Consider the following 16,457-nt stretch of genomic DNA (forward strand, 5'->3'; position numbering starts at 1 on the left):
CAAAATTTGAATTTAGAATTAAATTAAATTCCCATGATAATTTTTATTAAAAAAATTCAAAAGAATTTTATCTAAATAAAAATTAAAGTTAGATCTGAAAACGACGTCAACTTCCCATTCACTCATAAATGGTTTTAACGTTCCGTCTTCACCGTGTGACTTGCCACGCGGCAAGGAACACGTCACCTCTTCGGACCCCACCCCAAAAGACGTTTGAGGCCCACTCAACTTGGGCTAAAAAATATGCCTATATAAAACCATTTTCCAACAGTTACAAATATCCAAAACCATACAAATGATGTCACATCATTTGTTATATACTAGTGTGTACATTAATTAGTATATATAACATTATTCATAAAACAAATATCTAAACAACACAGTACAAGTTGCCAAGAAGTGTTGGAAATGTTAATAAGTTTTTTCTATAAACATGTCATCAAGGCCTTGCATGTTCATCAAATCCAAGCTAAGAAACTGCAATTTACAACTGTGAATTGGAGAAACTAAAACCGTCAATGCTATAATGTCAGGAGTTAATAGACGGGTGCTGGCTATTCTGGTTGGTGCATCAAGAAAATGCATCCAACATAAGGCTTAAAACTCTTAGTCAAGAAAGAGAAACATAGTATAGCATTCTCTGTTGAACTTGCACTTGATTATCTCTGAAGTTAGAATAAGTGGGATCAAGATACTTCTTGCGTTTGTTTCTTCTCATCAACTTCGACATTCCATGACTTCCATGCCGCAACATAATGAGCAAAAAGGTCACTTAAAGCTGCCACACCAACAAAACCTATCTTCTATCATTTAACTGTGACATGAGATGTAAATCCAAATGAAAGCATAGCAATTTATATACATGATTCATGGTCCAAAAACATTATATGAAGAAGGATATCAAGCCCCAAAACATTGTACCATAGAAATAATTTGAAACATTAACTTCCAAATCCTCATTGGTGAACACGCATGCAGATTTCAAAAAGATCATCACAAACATATATACCTTTTTCCTGAATTTTAAGGTTGTGGATCACCAAGTAAAGATCATTGAATATTTGACAGCCAACAACATTGTTAATGATCAACTCACTACTTGAAGTAATTTTCATAACAAAATAGAAAAGTTGAATATACTTTATCATCCCCATGACATGCCGTAACAATTTGCAGTACTGCACAGTACTGCATTATATGCGAGGTATGTATGACCCAGAAAAGTTATAAGGGGTACTCATAATGTAGTATTAAAAGGTACCTTGGTTGTGATACTGAGGACGATAAGAAGCCAAGTTAACTCGTCTTTCATTTTTGTTTCCTGAATCTCCCACTTTGGGCACACTGGCCGGAGTGAAAGGGCCAAATACAGAACCCTTGGATGAATATCTTCCTTGCTGCTCCAATGAGCTCCTGTCATGTTTATCTTTCGAATTGTTGTGTTTCATAAGCATTGGCATATCTGCTTTCTCGTTTGAGTTGCAATCAATTGAAGATTCGGACTTAGATTTTTTAGAAAGAGTGTTGTGATCTCAGCTCCAAACACTTTTCTTTTAGAATCGTTAAATTTCAAAGAAGTAGGTCCATTCTTGGAACTTTCATTTATCCCCAACCATCTAAATGCCAGTTTCCTGCTCTCTGGGTGCTGAGTTTGAAAATCAAATAGATCCAATGAGAAAAGGATTGAGGATTTTTTTTCCCCTTATACTTATTTGCACTTACTAATCAATAAAATTTTGAAATGTAATTTACCTTTTCAATGAGACATTTGCAATATCATAAAGGCGCCTTACTTTTGCTGCAGAATTATCTTACATAGATAAAGCCAAAGTAACAAAATTGTTTCTCCTATCTCCACTATATATAATTTATAAATATCAAAGCATAAAGATGACAAAAGTTCAATTACTTCTCATAGTTGTTGGATCGTGAATGTCACCAAGCAATGCTGTTGCTGCATTATCTAAAGAGATCAAATCCTCCTAAAAGAAAGAATTGAATCAGATAAAATAAATGCAAGAAAGTAAACTAGTTTGTTAATGGATAAATAATGTACATATATGTAGCTTAGGTGGGAACAAATGAAAAGCTTGACAAAATTCATCGTAAGAAGACCCAGAGATATCTCCTTCCTGTTGTCTGTACAAACAAAAACTAAATCCTAGTATGCTTGTGTAAATGGAAATGATAACCTTAGTTTACTCTATGATCCCTCAAATTTGAGTAATAAAAGACATAGATAAGATTAATGATATTTTCTAAGCAGAAAGTAATCTAATTTATAGAAACAAACGAAGAACACAAGAGAAAGAGAATTTACCAACTTTATTTGATACAGAAGGCTTGTCTTTCCTATCAGTTTTAGAATTTGAAGGCCCTCCACAATGGTTTACACTTGAAACCTATTGACAGAAGCTCATATTTACCATTAGATTGCTAAGAAGATGTACAGAGAGAGTGATTCAATACTAATTCTTATCATCCCAAAAGGAAACAACATAAATAAAAGCATTCAGAACATTTGATTTTCGTACAATTTCCTCATGCTTTCTTGGCAGCCAAACAAAGGATAAATAAAAAATATATTATATAAGACCCTTGCTAACATACATTGGCAGAATGGAAGACACCTGAGGTGCAGAAGTTCTCTCTCAATGCTTTTTCCTAGTATGCAAATCAAAATAATAAAAATTAAAAAAATCAGAAATTTTCGCTCCCAATTTATTGGTTTCTGATACAAAACTACAAAACCCAAAATTTTGACTACCTTAAGCTTATCTAAAGCCCGTGGGATTGCACTAAAACCTTTCCAAAAATACTGATTCTTCGCTTTTCTTGATAATACCTTGGAAAATTAACGAACCCAGATGTGTTAAGAAAATTCAGCTCTATAAGAAAAGGAATCTGAATCAGGAGAGAAAGAAGTGCACAAGATCATACACCAACACTTTCTAATATGTTGACAATATCGTAAACTCGCCTCCGCTCAACACCTGCAAATTCAATTAGATTCAATAAACACTATGCAAAACCAAAACTTCAAAATAACATTAAAAAAAATAAAAATAAGTTAATTTCACTTCTATTCCCTAAACTATCACCATTTCCTCTATTTCACCTCTATATTATTAATTTTGTCTCTAAAATTTCTGATTTCTATTCATGTTATTCAATTGAAGACAAGTATATAGAAAAAGTACCAATTAAAGCTTTATTTGATGGGCAAAAAGATAGTTTTAAAATTTAAACAATTTAAATCGTACGACCAAACACTCATTAAATTGATTGTGTAGTTTGGTCAAAATAATAAGAAAATTTAATGTATTTTTTTTGTTGGTATATTCAAATATATACTACAGGAAAAAAGGAATTAGGTGGCGTTTTTTTAATGACGTATTTTTAAACGTCATTTTTTTTAATATTTAACGACGTTTTATGAAAGTCGCAGATTTATTTAGCAAAACGACACCGTTTTATAATAAAGAAACGCCTCCAAATGTGTTGTACCTCACGCGCTTGGTCTCCCCTCTTTTCAAACCCTAATTTTGAATCTGAGACTCACCTAAGACCCAAATTTCGAGCGCGCGCTCTCTCTCTCTCTCTCTCTCAGAGCGATTTTGAAGCTCCACCGCTTGTTCATTCTCAGAGCGAGGTAGCGAGCACCAACGAAGGTGAGCTCCATTGTCTCTCTTTCTCTCTCTCTCTCTCAACCCTGTCTAAACCCTCACCAGAGCGATTCATAGAATCATCTCAGAGATTTCATCGCAGAGATTCAGAGGGATTTCATCGCAGAGATTCAGATCGTCTCCACCATCGTCTGCTAAGGTGAGCTCTGTCGTCTCTCTCTCTCTCTCTCTCTCTCTCTGTTTCAGTGATTGATGAGCTGTATGTGCTCCGTTTCAGCAATTGTTTTTCACTGATGAGTTGTATATGCTTTGTTTCATTGTCTTTTCTTTGTTTGGTTGCTGAGAAAACTAGGAAAAAAATATGCTCTGTTTCATCACGGAGATTGTTTCTTTTCGTTGTCTTTTCTTTGTTTTTCACTGATGAGTTGTGAGCGAGTGATGGCTGCTTCTTCTTCTTCAGTGCTGCCGTCGTTGCCATTGCCGCCGGAGTATCCAGATTTGTATGGGAAGCGGAGGGAGCTTGCTAAGGTTCAGATATTGGAGAGAGAGCGATTACTTTTCTTGAGGTTAGCTTTTAATTCAAATTTATTTATTAATTTTTTTTTTTTGTGGCTGTTTTGTTGTTAAATTCATGTAAATATTGTTTTTACTCTTGATTGGGGTTGGATGGTGAATTGGAAATATGAGAAATTTTACCCTGAAAAACTAAAAATAATTAAAAGAAGATGAAAATAATTGAATTAGTGAGAGGGAAAAAAATTATGGTGGAAAGTGGAAACCCAATTAGAATTACGATTTGGTTGTTATATTAAAATGAAGAAATTGTTTTTGAATTAATGATATCAATTTGGGGATATTCTTGCTTGATACAACAGTTTCAAAAACCTCATCTTCAACCTGCTTCCCAGTGCTGTAAAGAGTGCGTGATTGGTCTTGCAATTGCGTTGTATAGCATGCAGTTGATCTTTTTTTTCCCCCCTTCTTTTTATGCTAGACAAATTCATCCATGCAATTTAAATATCTTGATTTTTTTTTTTTTTTTTGAAAAGGTTATATTTTATCTTAGGAATTATTGATGTTCGGTTACTAAACCTAAACTTGATTGGACTTCACAATTTGGTAGGGTTGCTGATTTCGTGGTGGCAAATTCAGATCCTTTCAGAAGTCCAAAGAAATCTGAATTTTGAATCTTATGTATGATGTTGCATTGCTTATTGAAACTTTAGGAAAATAAAAATTCATGGAAGCAAACTGAACTAGTTGTCTTTATCTAATTACTCTTACCTCAACTTGAATTTTTATTCTTGAAACTAGCTTCTCTTCAGATAACACAACAGCACATCATGACTTTTAATTCCTGGTTTTAAATTTTTATCTTTGGGACATCACATCTTGCATCTGCAGTAGGCTTATCTGTTGGTTTGCCATTATGCTGGTGATGTAAGTTTCTATTCTTTGTGTTATTATATGTATTTATTTAATAGTTCATTCAACTCCAGAATATACACTCTTGAAACAAAAAACATTGACCAGCACTTCAATTTATTTTTCAGGTCACCTATCAAACTGAATTTTTTCTAGACAAAAACAAAGATTATGTTATTGCCGAACATCAAGCACTCTTGAGTGCTTCCAAATGTTCCTTTGTGTCGGGTTTGTTTCCACTTTCATCTGAGGAGTCCTCTAACAATCAAAGTTCTCTTCAATAGGTTCACGGTTCAAGGTCTGATGTTCTCTCTCGCTCTCTCTCTCTCTTAAATTATCTACTTCTTTTGTACAATAGCTTGACTTACGAAATTCCTGTTGTACTTTTTGCAGCAACAATTGCAACAATTGCTTGAAACTCTTGAGTTCGACTGAGCCTCGTTATATTCGCTGTGTGAAGCCCAATAATCTTCTTAAGCCAGCTATTTTTGAGAATAGTAATGTTCTACAACAACTGCGTTGTGGGGTAAGGAAGGGTAACTTTTACATGGTGTTGGAAACGAAGTTGGCTGCCTTCTTTTTTCATCCCCCTCATAACTCTTGCTGATAATGCTCGAGTTAGGGTATTATATAAATCTTTGTTATTATTTTTGTTCCTTGTCCTTTTTTTTGGTTAATTAAAGTGTGGCAAATAATTTTCATATTTTTTGGGTTTATTTATTTATTTTTCCCCTCTCTGTTTGCTAGTGTATTTTGGCTGGGTTCTTTTAGTGTAACTTTATTTGATGATTTTTTATTGGTGGATGTGAACTTTGTTAAAAAAATTCTGTATTCATTTCCAATCAAAAATTGTTTTTTACTACCCACCTCAATCAGCTGCCTTAGAATTATTTTTCATGGGACATTGGTTTTTGTAACCTTACTGGAACTGCATAAAGGACTATTTTTTTAAATTGTTTTATAGGACTTTCCTGCTAATTAAGTATAAGCACATGAAGCTTGTTAAAATTGTGTATGTTGCTGCTTGATTCCTGTTGGGACGCTAGCTTGTTGATAGTGGCCAAATTTTCTTAATTGAAATTGAAACCAAGTTGAAAATTTAGTAGTACAAAATTTTCATTTTGTAATGAAATGTTTCACAACTCTCTCTCTCTCTCTCTCTCTCTCTCGCAGTTGATATTACCTGGTAATGGATTACTCTTAAGTCAGTAACTTCCTACTGTTTTTGCCCAAATAGAAAAAGAAAAAATTGAAAAAAGAAAAACATCATAAGGTGAACACAAATCCTGTAACATATTTTATAACATAATGTCAACAAAATGCTTTTGGCTAATGTGAACACAAATCTGTTACCTTATTTTATAACATAATACCCATTGGTGGACACAAATCCTATAACATATTTTGTAACATAATACCCATTTTATCCCCATTGTATTTTGAGTATTTATTAATGAAGTTGACATTTTGTCCCCTTCAAAATCTATGTAATTTTACTTTGGCCCCTCCAAAATATAAATAATTTTGCCTTGTTCCCCTCTTTGTATTTTGTACACTGTTTACATATTGTGAACATGCTCATACCGGACATTTTTTTTCTTAGTAGCTGTGATTTGTTTTGCTAGTATGCTAGTATGCAATGCACACCTATTAAGAACTGTTATACTATCTCGTTGCCGTTGGATGCACCCTCTCTATATAGTGTTGGTAAGAATAATTAGTTTATTGTCCTTTAACCTTGCGGTGATGTATGACTAGCCAGTCATGATATATGTTCATGCTAGCTTTTTTTTTAACTATATTTTTTTCCCTCTATTTCTCCTTCTACAATGACCACCATATTTTTTCTATACCTCATGCAGTGGCATTTCTTGTGAAGTGCAATTTGTAGATTCTAATATTTGTTTGGTTGGGGCTATAACTGAAAAAGATGATTTCTGATTTTGTTGATGCAGCTGTGGATTATATTTCTATATTTTTACATATAGTGAACTCTGCTTGACATGATGGCCAAAATATTTGGAATGGAACCCTTGGATGTTGTTAACAGGATATCATTTTTACTATTATGTGCAGTTTTCTTTATGATACGGTTAATTTGTTAATGTAAATTGATTTTCACTTCCCTCAAATTGGCAGGAAAGACTGGAGGATATTGAAAGGGACCAACGTGAATATACATTGGACGATGAGGACAAGAAGGTTCAAGACGTAATTCTTAAACCAGACCCTTCAAAAAATGACACTATGTGGTTGAAGAAAACACTTTCTTGTTCCTACCCAAACTTGCCTTTTAATGAGGCACTTCAAAAAGAAAATGTAAAGCTTCAGTTAGAACTACAACGTTCACAAGCCAATTTGGATGTGGGTGAGTGTGAAGAATTCAACATCTGCTTGATGTCACAGACGCTGATGCCGTAAATTCTGTATCTGAGAAGAGTTCACCCATGAGAATTTCCAAAAAGGTGGAGCAGAATTATTCGGATGTTAATAGTGAAAAGAAGCATTCATATGATGAAAGCTACACTAAGCAAAGTGAGACTCACTCAACTTCAAGGTTTGTTTTCTCTCCTTTTTTTGTTTTTGTTTTTGTTTGTTTGTTGTTGTTGTTGTAGAAGAGAGTGAAATCATTCCTTAAAATGCAGTTTGTGTTGGTGTCAAATGGTCTATATTGCCTCATTAATTTGAAACCTCTGCTTATCAGAAAACAGTTAATGTATTTACTCCGTCATGTAATTCATTGAATCATCAACAAATTTTGACTAGTAGATTGCTTGAATTCTTAACTCAGTTGCCTAATATGAGAATTCTCTGTTTAAATTATTTGTAGAAACACTTCCTCAGTATTATCCGGACATGATCTGTTATCTACTAGAGGTTCAAATTGGGATGATGAATGGCATTCAAATTTGCTCGGCTGTTGTTCTGAACCTATGTTATATGATTATATCACAGCACTTGTTATTCAACTGCATGATGCCAGAACAACAACCTATTTTGTGTATTTTCTAAATGAACACGTGTTGATTGGATTATCAGATATAAATTTAAAGTCAGTTTCGTTTTCTATGTTCTACCTTTCTAGAGCAGAGAGGTAGTATTGTGGAGTAACTTCTATTTGCCTTCCTCTTTCCTCTACATAGACTGATAATTAGGACATAGGATGTAAAGGGGATTTCTACTTATTTGTGTTTTCTTTTCCTTTTTGAGTCAATTCTTTATTGGTCTAGTACCCTTTGCAAATTACAAATTATAAGATGCAAAGATTCTTTATTGGTCGGATTCAATATGTGTGTAGAGATAGTTAATTGTGTTAGATGTGTCTTTTCAGCTGAACTTTTTTAATTAGCTCATTGTTGAGGCCTTGAAAGTATATAACTCATTGATTTTTTCCTTGTGCTGATTACAGGACAACTTGCTCGGGAAGTTTACGAGAACATTAGGAGATAAGCTTCTTGTCTGAGAATTCAGAGAGATTTTCGCATGCATCTTGCTAGGAAAGCTTATAAAGAATTGTGCTTTTTTGCTGTTTCTATTCAGGCTGGTATGCGTGGAATGGTTGCACGTGATGAGCTTTGCTTCAGAAGGCAGATTGCTTTTTATGGAAAGCTTTCATTGCTGTATTCTCGTAGACTACTTGACTACATGAATTGTGCATTTGGATGTATTAGTAGGAACTCCAACAATTTCTTTTACACTGCTTCTGTTCAACTAAGTTCTTTAAAATAACCATATTATAACCTTTTATAATAATGTTTTTCTTTTGGAGAGCAGTACGAAAGCTGTCTCTTAGAATCTCCAAATACTTCTTCATGGGTTTAAAATTAACACAATTTCAAAAAAAAAAAAATTAAAAAGGATATCACGGCGTTTTTCAAAACGCCACTTAAACCCTAAATTTAACGGTCAATTTTTTAAAAAAGATACGATGGTGTTTTAAAAACGTCGCTAAATATCGTAGTACTATTATGTAGGACATTTGGTGGCATTTTTAAAGACGCCGCCTATACTAATATAACGACATTTTTAAAACGCTATAAAGCTATAGCGACGGCTGCGATTTCGGCGTTTAATATTAAACGTCACAAAAAGAATTAGCGATGTTTTTTCACCTATGGCGGCTGCTAAATACTATTTTCCAGCAGTGTATTGAAATAGTATTTTTCCCATTAAATTAGACTGCAATGATTATTGATTCGCATCTCTAATTAGACCACATAAACAGAAATTATAATTGTGGGAACTAATAGACGAAATAGAAACAATGATGATAGTTTAAAGTGAAATACCCACCAAAAAATCTATTGAGATTATAAGACTAGTTCCAGACCTAATCGATTTGCAGCATCATCCAATCCAATCGAGTCCACGCCATCTTGATTATAAAAGTTAAGAAAACTAAACAAAAATTATTATGTTACAAAACTACCCGGATTCACCAAGAAATATATAGATATAGATTTAGAGAGAGAGAGAGAGAGAGAAGGAGAGGGATTCCTTGGAGCACAAGAGGCCGAGAGATTTCTCTTTGCGGCTATTGGAGCTCAAGATAATTTTAATCAGTGTGTTTGGTTTTGATTTTTTGAATTTAATTTTTTTAAAATTAAATTTTATTTTTTTTGTTTTTTTATTTTTAGTAAATATTTTTAAAATTTTAAGTAATTTTTTACTTTTTTTAGATGCATCTTACATATATCTAAATAGTAAAATATTTTAAAAAATTAATAAATACACACAAATATAAAAAAATGTACTAAAATTTTGAATTTTTTGTGAATTTTTTAAACATTTTTTTGAAAAAATTAGTTTAAGGTCCCTCTCCCATTTTTAGTAATGGAAGAGAACTACTATTATTTTATGATGTCTAAGGTCCCTCAACCCCCACACCCCTATATTACAGAGAAATTTGACTCTCTCAAATCAAACTTCATTTCTCTCTCTCTCTACTTCAATACTGTTTAAACCTTAGCTCTCACCAATCTTCTTCTTCTCTTTCTACAAAAATGACAAACAACGGTCGACCACTCGCTGAGATTGTGATTTTGAAAGGTATGATTTAATATATTGCAAAAAAAGGTTTGATCCACTCGTTGATATGAATGTTTTTTATGATTTCATCAAGAAATCGTTGCACATTGATGTTAGCAAGACCCAATTGTTTGAAAAAGTGAGGAGGCTGAAGAAGAAGTATGAGAACAATGCTAGCAAAAGTAAAATGGGCGAGGATCGGACTTTTTCGAAGGCTCATGAGCAAAAAACATATGAATTGTTGAAAAAGATGTGGTTTGGTGGAGCTAATTCTGTAGGTGTTGATAGTGCAAAGGTTAATGGGAAAGCAATGAAGAATCAGAGTCAAAGAGCTATTGTAGCTTCGCTAAGGGATTGATAGTAGGAAGGAAGAAACAAAGATGCAGGTTGAGCCAAGTGTAAGGGTGTCTCTCTCATAATTTAACTTGGTTTTCAATTTCTTCGTCTGTGAATTGTGTATTTTTCTACAACTTGTGTTTAGCTCATATTCACTGTAATTTATGTAACTGAATGGGAATTGGTTCTTACTCTGTTTTGTTTCTGTGAAATTTTCCTCCCAGATTTGGTCATATTGAATTGGAATTAAGCTTGTTATGTTTGAACTTTTGCTAAATTTATTTTCTTGTCAGATTGTTCTTCTTTACTCTTTTGGGAAGTGATTTTGTTTTGAAATTTCTCTATATTCCCAGAATTTCTCTGGAGGAAGAAGATGATGAACAAAGAAGATGATAATGAATGCTTTAGGAATTTCTCTGAGCTTCTCAGAATTTTCTCTGGACAAAGAAGATGATGAAGGCTTTAGGAATTTTTCTAAGAAGTTCAGAATTTCTCTAGACAAAGAAGATAATGAAAGGCTTTAGGAATTTCTCTGGGAAGTCCATAATTTCTCTAGACTTCTCAGAATTTCTCTGGACAAAGAAGATGATGAAGGCTTTAGGAATTTCTTTGGAAAGTCTATAATTTCTCTGGACTTCTCAAAATTTCTCTAGACAAAGAAGATGATGAAGGCTTTAGGAATTTCTCTGGACAAAGATAAAGGCATAAGTTAGAAATTTCTTTGGAAAGTTTAGAATTTCTCTGAAGAGTGAAGTCCAGAGAAATTTTCAGAATTTCTCTAGATCAAATTTTTTTTGGGTCGAATTTTCTCTGGATCGATGTTAAGGGACCTTAGATATTATGAAAATATTGAGTATCCTTTATACTATAAAATCTTAATACCAGGGATCTTAAAAAAAAAATCCCCTATTTTTTTTATAAATATTATACTTTTTAAGTGTATTTATGTTAAGTGTGTCTAAAAATTACAAAAATTGATGGAAATATTAAAAAAAATCAGTAAAAAATAAAAAAATATGAAAAATGAAAAAGTAGAATTTTCTGAAAATGAAAACCGGTGAATGTTGTTTAAAAAATTAATTTGAAGAAAAAAAAAATCTAAAGACAAGTTGTTTTTAAATTGGGAAAATTGTTTCACATAAAAGTAAGGAGTAATGAAGTTTTGAACTTTTATTTTGTTTCTAAAAATACAAAAAAACGAAATCAATACCAAATAAACATTTCTCTCTTACATTGAGATCAAATATGTTTTCAGATTGAACAAGGGAGTAATGTGCGAGGTAATTTTAGGGAATGCCTTCTGAAAAACAAAGAGAAAAAAAAAAAAAAAAATTGAGTTGATTTGCTAATTAAATTTTAAAGTATGTCCACATTAAAAAAATATATATTGTAATTAAACTTAAATTAAGATTTGTTAATTCCTCTAAGAGGATTCACACTATCCATCCAAGTCTTGAAATGTTAATTTTTTAGGCTATATTTTGATCACAAACTCTTTTGCAGAAAATTGAATTTCAAATAAAAATAGAATTAGAATAAAATAAAGATTCACTTAATTCCTCCAAGTGGGTTCAGGCTACAGAACAAAAGAAGCATCAAAATGTTACTTTTATGGGTAAATTTAAACCCCTCAAAAAAAGGATGAAGAAATCCAAGAGGTTGTTGTTTGATTTGAAACAATATTTTTGGCAGCTCCATCACTGGTAGAGAAACCATAGAAGCTTTATAGCCACTTCATTTTGCTTCACCACCCCAAAACAACATAAACAACTTTTTTTTCAATTCAAGCAAACAACCTGAAATTCAAGATGCCTCAAAGTAACCACAAGAGAAATAGTGAAATCTCATTTCTAAATTTAATAAATCAATCATCACATTAACCCATACAAACATAAGTATCTGAAAGCAAAAGCAGAATGAATATTGTACTGAGAAAAATAGCAAACTAGTTCTTAACACTGCCAAAAGACAGGAAGAACAATAGAAACAAAAACAAAACTGAAATCTATAAGTAGTACTAATCGACTGTGGTCACCTGTTGCCACTCCCCGTCAACTGCTTCTTTCCACAACGTGACGTTGTTGTCCCCAGCAGCCACAGCCAACAAGTTTCCTGTCAAGGACCACGAGACCCTCCAAACAGGGGTCGTGAAGTCCTTCAAAACTTTACCTTCCCATTCATCGCCTTCTTTTGCCACAGTCCATATGACAACTGTACCATCCTGCGAAGAACTTGCAATAGTAGACTTTGGAAGGCCCAAGTTGGGTGCCCAAGCCACATCCCTCACCCAATCAGCGTGCATCTGCAACGCAGGGAAGCAGTCCATCTTCCAATTTCCATTGTATAGCTTCCACACCTTTACAGTATTATCACAGCCACCAGAAGCCAGCTTCTGAACAGGATCGAGTATGCCACATCCAACTAGAGCACCAGGAGCCATAGAAGGGGCCCATGAAACTGAGGTCACTCCAAGAGGGTGGGCTTGGTCTATCCTGGTGGTATCCCAACCACCATCAGATCTGGCAGTGAAGACTGAGATATTCCCATCAGAAGATCCACAAGCTAAGCAGAGGCCAAGTTCATGCGGTGCCCAAGCAATTGAATTGACAGATGATTTATGGTCGGTGAAAACATGAGCCTGTGTCCACTCATTTCGATTACCTTCCTTCCAAATTATTACTCTACCATCATAAGAACAGGAAGATAGGATTGATCCAAATTTGGGATGAGCCCAAGCAACCTGCCAAACTGGGCCTTGATGTCCAGTCAGTGTTGCAAGGTGCTGTGAAGTAGAGTTGTTGCTTACACCAATTATTTTGATAGTGGTATCGGATGAACCGGTTGCTACACGCTTTCCAAAGTAATCCATGGATACATCATGAACTGTGTCATTGTGACCTGTATCAATCTTCTGGGCCGGCATCTTTCCTTGATTTTTTATCACAATGATTCCGCTTACAACCTTCCTTTACTTACTAGTTTGACGTTATATAGTACCTTCCAAGCTACAATTGTGATCAGAGTCAAATTAGATCATTAAACAAATGGCCACTAATTGTTGAAACACAACAGTAATTTGGTGAAATCATTCTTCAAAACACAAGCAACTCTAAATAATAAGCAAAATACACTCTTACAACGCAAGAAAATTATTTTTCAATAAATAAAAAAACAAATCCTAACAATATAGAAATATGGAATTTGGACATGTAAGAATCTTATATTGCATGTTGAGAATCAACATGATTCAACCAGTTATTTGTTCCCACAGAAGAAATCACTCGGTAAACAATTAATCCCTTGTCTGACAAACACCAGTCTCTTAAAAAAACACATCCTTCTGAAGGCATGTAACTAGCTTTTGCATTCACCTCCTAAGCTTATATTCCAGTATTAATCATCTACTTTAATGCCAGACGTTGGAAGACCTAACTGGTTTGAAGGCTGTGTTGAATCTACGCTATGTGATCGTGTGATTATTGAATCTAGGTTGTTCCCCTCAAGTGACACGTTGCGCCTGTTTCCGGGTGTTTCGAAAAGTGAGTAAGGGGCGCCGCATCGACGCCTGGGTGCTGTGGAAAATGGGCAAAGGTTCCCGTATTTTTCTGAATGAGCGCGGGTAAAGAAACTAGTTCAAGAATATAAGTCTAGGGTAGCTACTTGGAATATAGGAACCTTAAGACAATAGAATTGGTAGATGTTATGATTAGGAAGAGAGTTAGCATAGCATGCGTACAAGAAACTAAGTGGACGGGTGAAAAAGCTAAGGAAATTGAGGATACCGGTTTTAAACTGTATTATAGTGGTAAGGATAGACGCAAGAATGGGGTAGGAATCATAGTTGCCAAGGGTCTTATGGAAAATGTAGTGGTGGTCATTAGAGAAAGGAAATGTTGGTTTGACTTATTCTCTACAGATAGCACCAAAGGCTCGACCCTATACTATCACAATTTCCTGTTAATTAGTTCTTGATACATACATACATACACACCAAAATGGGGACCACTATTCTCAATTGGTACTTTATCTTATTTTTTGACCATGCTACTTTGCTTCCGACCCTAATGGCCAACATTGGCCAACTCGATAAGGTGTGGCAAAGGCGAACAAAGGAAGCAGAAGAGACCGCCCTTAATTCCAATGAATCAGATCCTTCAATAGTCACTAATAGCTTAAACAAAGAAGTTCACAGGTAGGTGTTTTATTTTGACATCAAGGCTAATATATATCATTGACATATTATAATCAATATATAGATAGTTGATATTTATGCATATATATATTTTGTGCAGGACTTTAAAGAGCATCAAATTGACAAGCAATGCCACTATGTCAAGCGACATCCATTTGACAAGCAACAGCACTAGAAGGTACCTAAAGGGAAAACGATACGGTGGTCCATGCTTGGCTACCAACCCAATTGATAGGTGTTGGAGATGCCAACCAAACTGGCATCTTAACCGAAAGAGACTAGCAGATTGCGTCCTTGGCTTTGGTTACAAGACAACCGGTGGTAAGGCTGGAAAATTTTATGTTGTGACAGATAATTCAGACGATTCTAGTAGACCAAAACCCAGAAGCCTCTGCCATGCTGTGAGCCAAAAGGAGCCATTGTGGATCATATTCGCACGCAGCATGAATATTAGGCTAATTGAGGAGTTGATCATGCAGGGTGATAAGATTATTGATGGCCGTGGTGCTCATGCAAACATTATTGGTGGGGCTGGTATCACCATCCAGTTTATAAAGAATGTGATCATTCATAATCTTCATATACGGAATATTGTTTCTGCCAATGGTGGCAACGTCATAGATGCCGTTGACCATATTGGCTTTAGGACGAGGAGTGATGGGGATGGCATTTCAATATATGGATCTTCCAATGTTTGGATTGATCATGTCTCTATGTCTAACTGTGTGGAAGGCCTCATTGATGCCATTGAGGGATCCACTGCTATCACCATTTCAAATAGCTATTTCACAGTCATAATGAGGTAACATAATTGATTTGTATTAATTGGATGCGTTTTCATCTTCTAAGCTAAGTGATACAATGAACTAATAAAAATTCAAATTATCGCAAGTGTAATAATGTATAAGATGACAATGGATTTAACGATGATAAGGAAAATGCTTGGAATGGCGCAGGTAATGCTATTTGAGGCACATGATTCGAGCTCACAAGATGCAATTATGCAAATCACGGTTGCATTCAACCACTTTGGTAAGAGACTAATACAGAGAATGCCCAGATGCCGATGGGGATTATTCCACATCGTGAACAATGACTACACTCATTGGAACATGTATGCCATTGAAGGTAGCAACCATCCTACTATCATTAGCCAGGGTAACCGCTTCATTGCTCCTTTGAACCCAAGATTAAAAGAGGTAAAAGGCAGAAGCAAAATTAGAGAAAATAACATACAATTCCAGTCTCAGATTTTTCTTTTCATTCATGAACAGATTCTTCTTTTCATTCCAGATTTTTCTTTTCATTCATAAACAGACTGTTTCTTTTCATTTTCTCAGCATCCGAACAACAAACAACATTGATCCATACATACAGAGGAGAGACAGAGACTAGGATAGGCTTACCTAAGAGTTGCCGGAGACAGAGACAGATCGGCGCTGGTTCTGGTAGATCGGGGAGAGACAGAGACAGAGACAGAGATGGATGAACAGGAAACAACACAAATTAGGATTAGGGTTTGGTTTGTTTAGGCAAAACAACACCCCAAAAAAAAATAAAAATAAAAATAAAAAAAAATAAAAAAGGGTAAATTACCAATAGTCCTAATAGTTGCTATTAAAAATAAGGATTCATTTGGTAAGTGACTTTTTTAGTTAAAAAGTCAAAAAATCACTAAAAAAATCAAAAAGTCAACAACCCATATTAAAAGGTCAAAAATTCTCTTTTCTCTCTACTTTTTGCACGTCATTTTTGTAAAAAGTTAAAAAGTCATTTCAAACATACTAGTTTTTTTTAGCTCATATTTTAGCCAAATAGTCAAAAAGTTACTAAATTAGCCTGTTCCCAAA

At 34.4% G+C, this 16,457-nt stretch overlaps 2 protein-coding genes, 1 non-coding gene and 1 pseudogene across 9 annotated transcripts; 2 read left to right on the plus strand and 2 right to left on the minus strand.

The window, feature by feature from the left end:
• Positions 1–322: 322 nt before the first annotated feature.
• LOC114268652 (E2F transcription factor-like E2FE) lies at positions 323–9,982 on the minus strand. Its single transcript, XM_082923407.1, has 12 exons — positions 9,978–9,982; positions 9,550–9,720; positions 9,382–9,449; positions 2,941–2,993; positions 2,768–2,845; positions 2,611–2,664; positions 2,321–2,402; positions 2,057–2,139; positions 1,910–1,979; positions 1,753–1,798; positions 1,262–1,413; positions 323–778 (listed from the first exon to the last, which is right to left on the minus strand). Exons 1-12 carry the CDS (start codon positions 9,980–9,982, stop codon positions 687–689), a joined length of 954 nt encoding a protein of 317 aa, XP_082779533.1. The 3' UTR covers positions 323–686.
• LOC114268646 (uncharacterized) lies at positions 3,554–8,822 on the plus strand. Of its 7 annotated transcripts, none has more exons than XR_014366727.1 (7): positions 3,554–3,825; positions 4,087–4,192; positions 5,031–5,066; positions 5,180–5,349; positions 5,445–5,577; positions 7,191–7,608; positions 8,461–8,822. It is a non-coding gene; the product is annotated as an uncharacterized LOC114268646 (transcript). The 7 variants fall into 7 exon arrangements; XR_014366725.1 differs by lacking the exon at positions 5,031–5,066 and adding an exon at positions 7,882–7,928 and having other exon boundaries at positions 3,555–3,825; XR_014366728.1 differs by lacking the exon at positions 5,031–5,066 and having other exon boundaries at positions 3,568–3,671; positions 3,755–3,825.
• A 2,252-nt stretch (positions 9,983–12,234) lies between the features above and the next one.
• Positions 12,235–16,168, minus strand: LOC114268644 (protein transport protein SEC13 homolog B). The gene is made up of 2 exons (XM_028209837.2): positions 16,014–16,168; positions 12,235–13,420 (listed from the first exon to the last, which is right to left on the minus strand). Exon 2 carries the CDS (start codon positions 13,336–13,338, stop codon positions 12,433–12,435), a length of 906 nt encoding a protein of 301 aa, XP_028065638.2. The 5' UTR covers positions 13,339–13,420; positions 16,014–16,168; the 3' UTR covers positions 12,235–12,432.
• Positions 14,411–16,002, plus strand: LOC114268651 (putative pectate lyase P59; annotated as a pseudogene).
• Positions 16,169–16,457: the final 289 nt, after the last annotated feature.

The sequence above is a fragment of the Camellia sinensis genome, chromosome 4 (assembly GCF_055761805.1).
Source record: "Camellia sinensis isolate YWXY chromosome 4, ASM5576180v1, whole genome shotgun sequence".
Classification (NCBI taxonomy): domain Eukaryota; kingdom Viridiplantae; phylum Streptophyta; class Magnoliopsida; order Ericales; family Theaceae; genus Camellia; species Camellia sinensis.

Bases quoted from the DNA above. Each gene is read 5' to 3' on its own strand.
- LOC114268652 (XM_082923407.1), bottom strand. The intron at 9,450-9,549 runs GGAATCCCTCTC...ATTTTTGTTTAG, and splicing joins CTCGGCCTCTTGTGCTCCAA to TTTTCTTAACTTTTATAATC. The intron at 2,665-2,767 runs GTAGTCAAAATT...TTTGCATACTAG, and splicing joins GGGCTTTAGATAAGCTTAAG to GAAAAAGCATTGAGAGAGAA.
- LOC114268644 (XM_028209837.2), bottom strand. From the start codon at position 13,338: ATGCCGGCCCAGAAGATTGATACAGGTCACAATGACACAGTTCATGAT.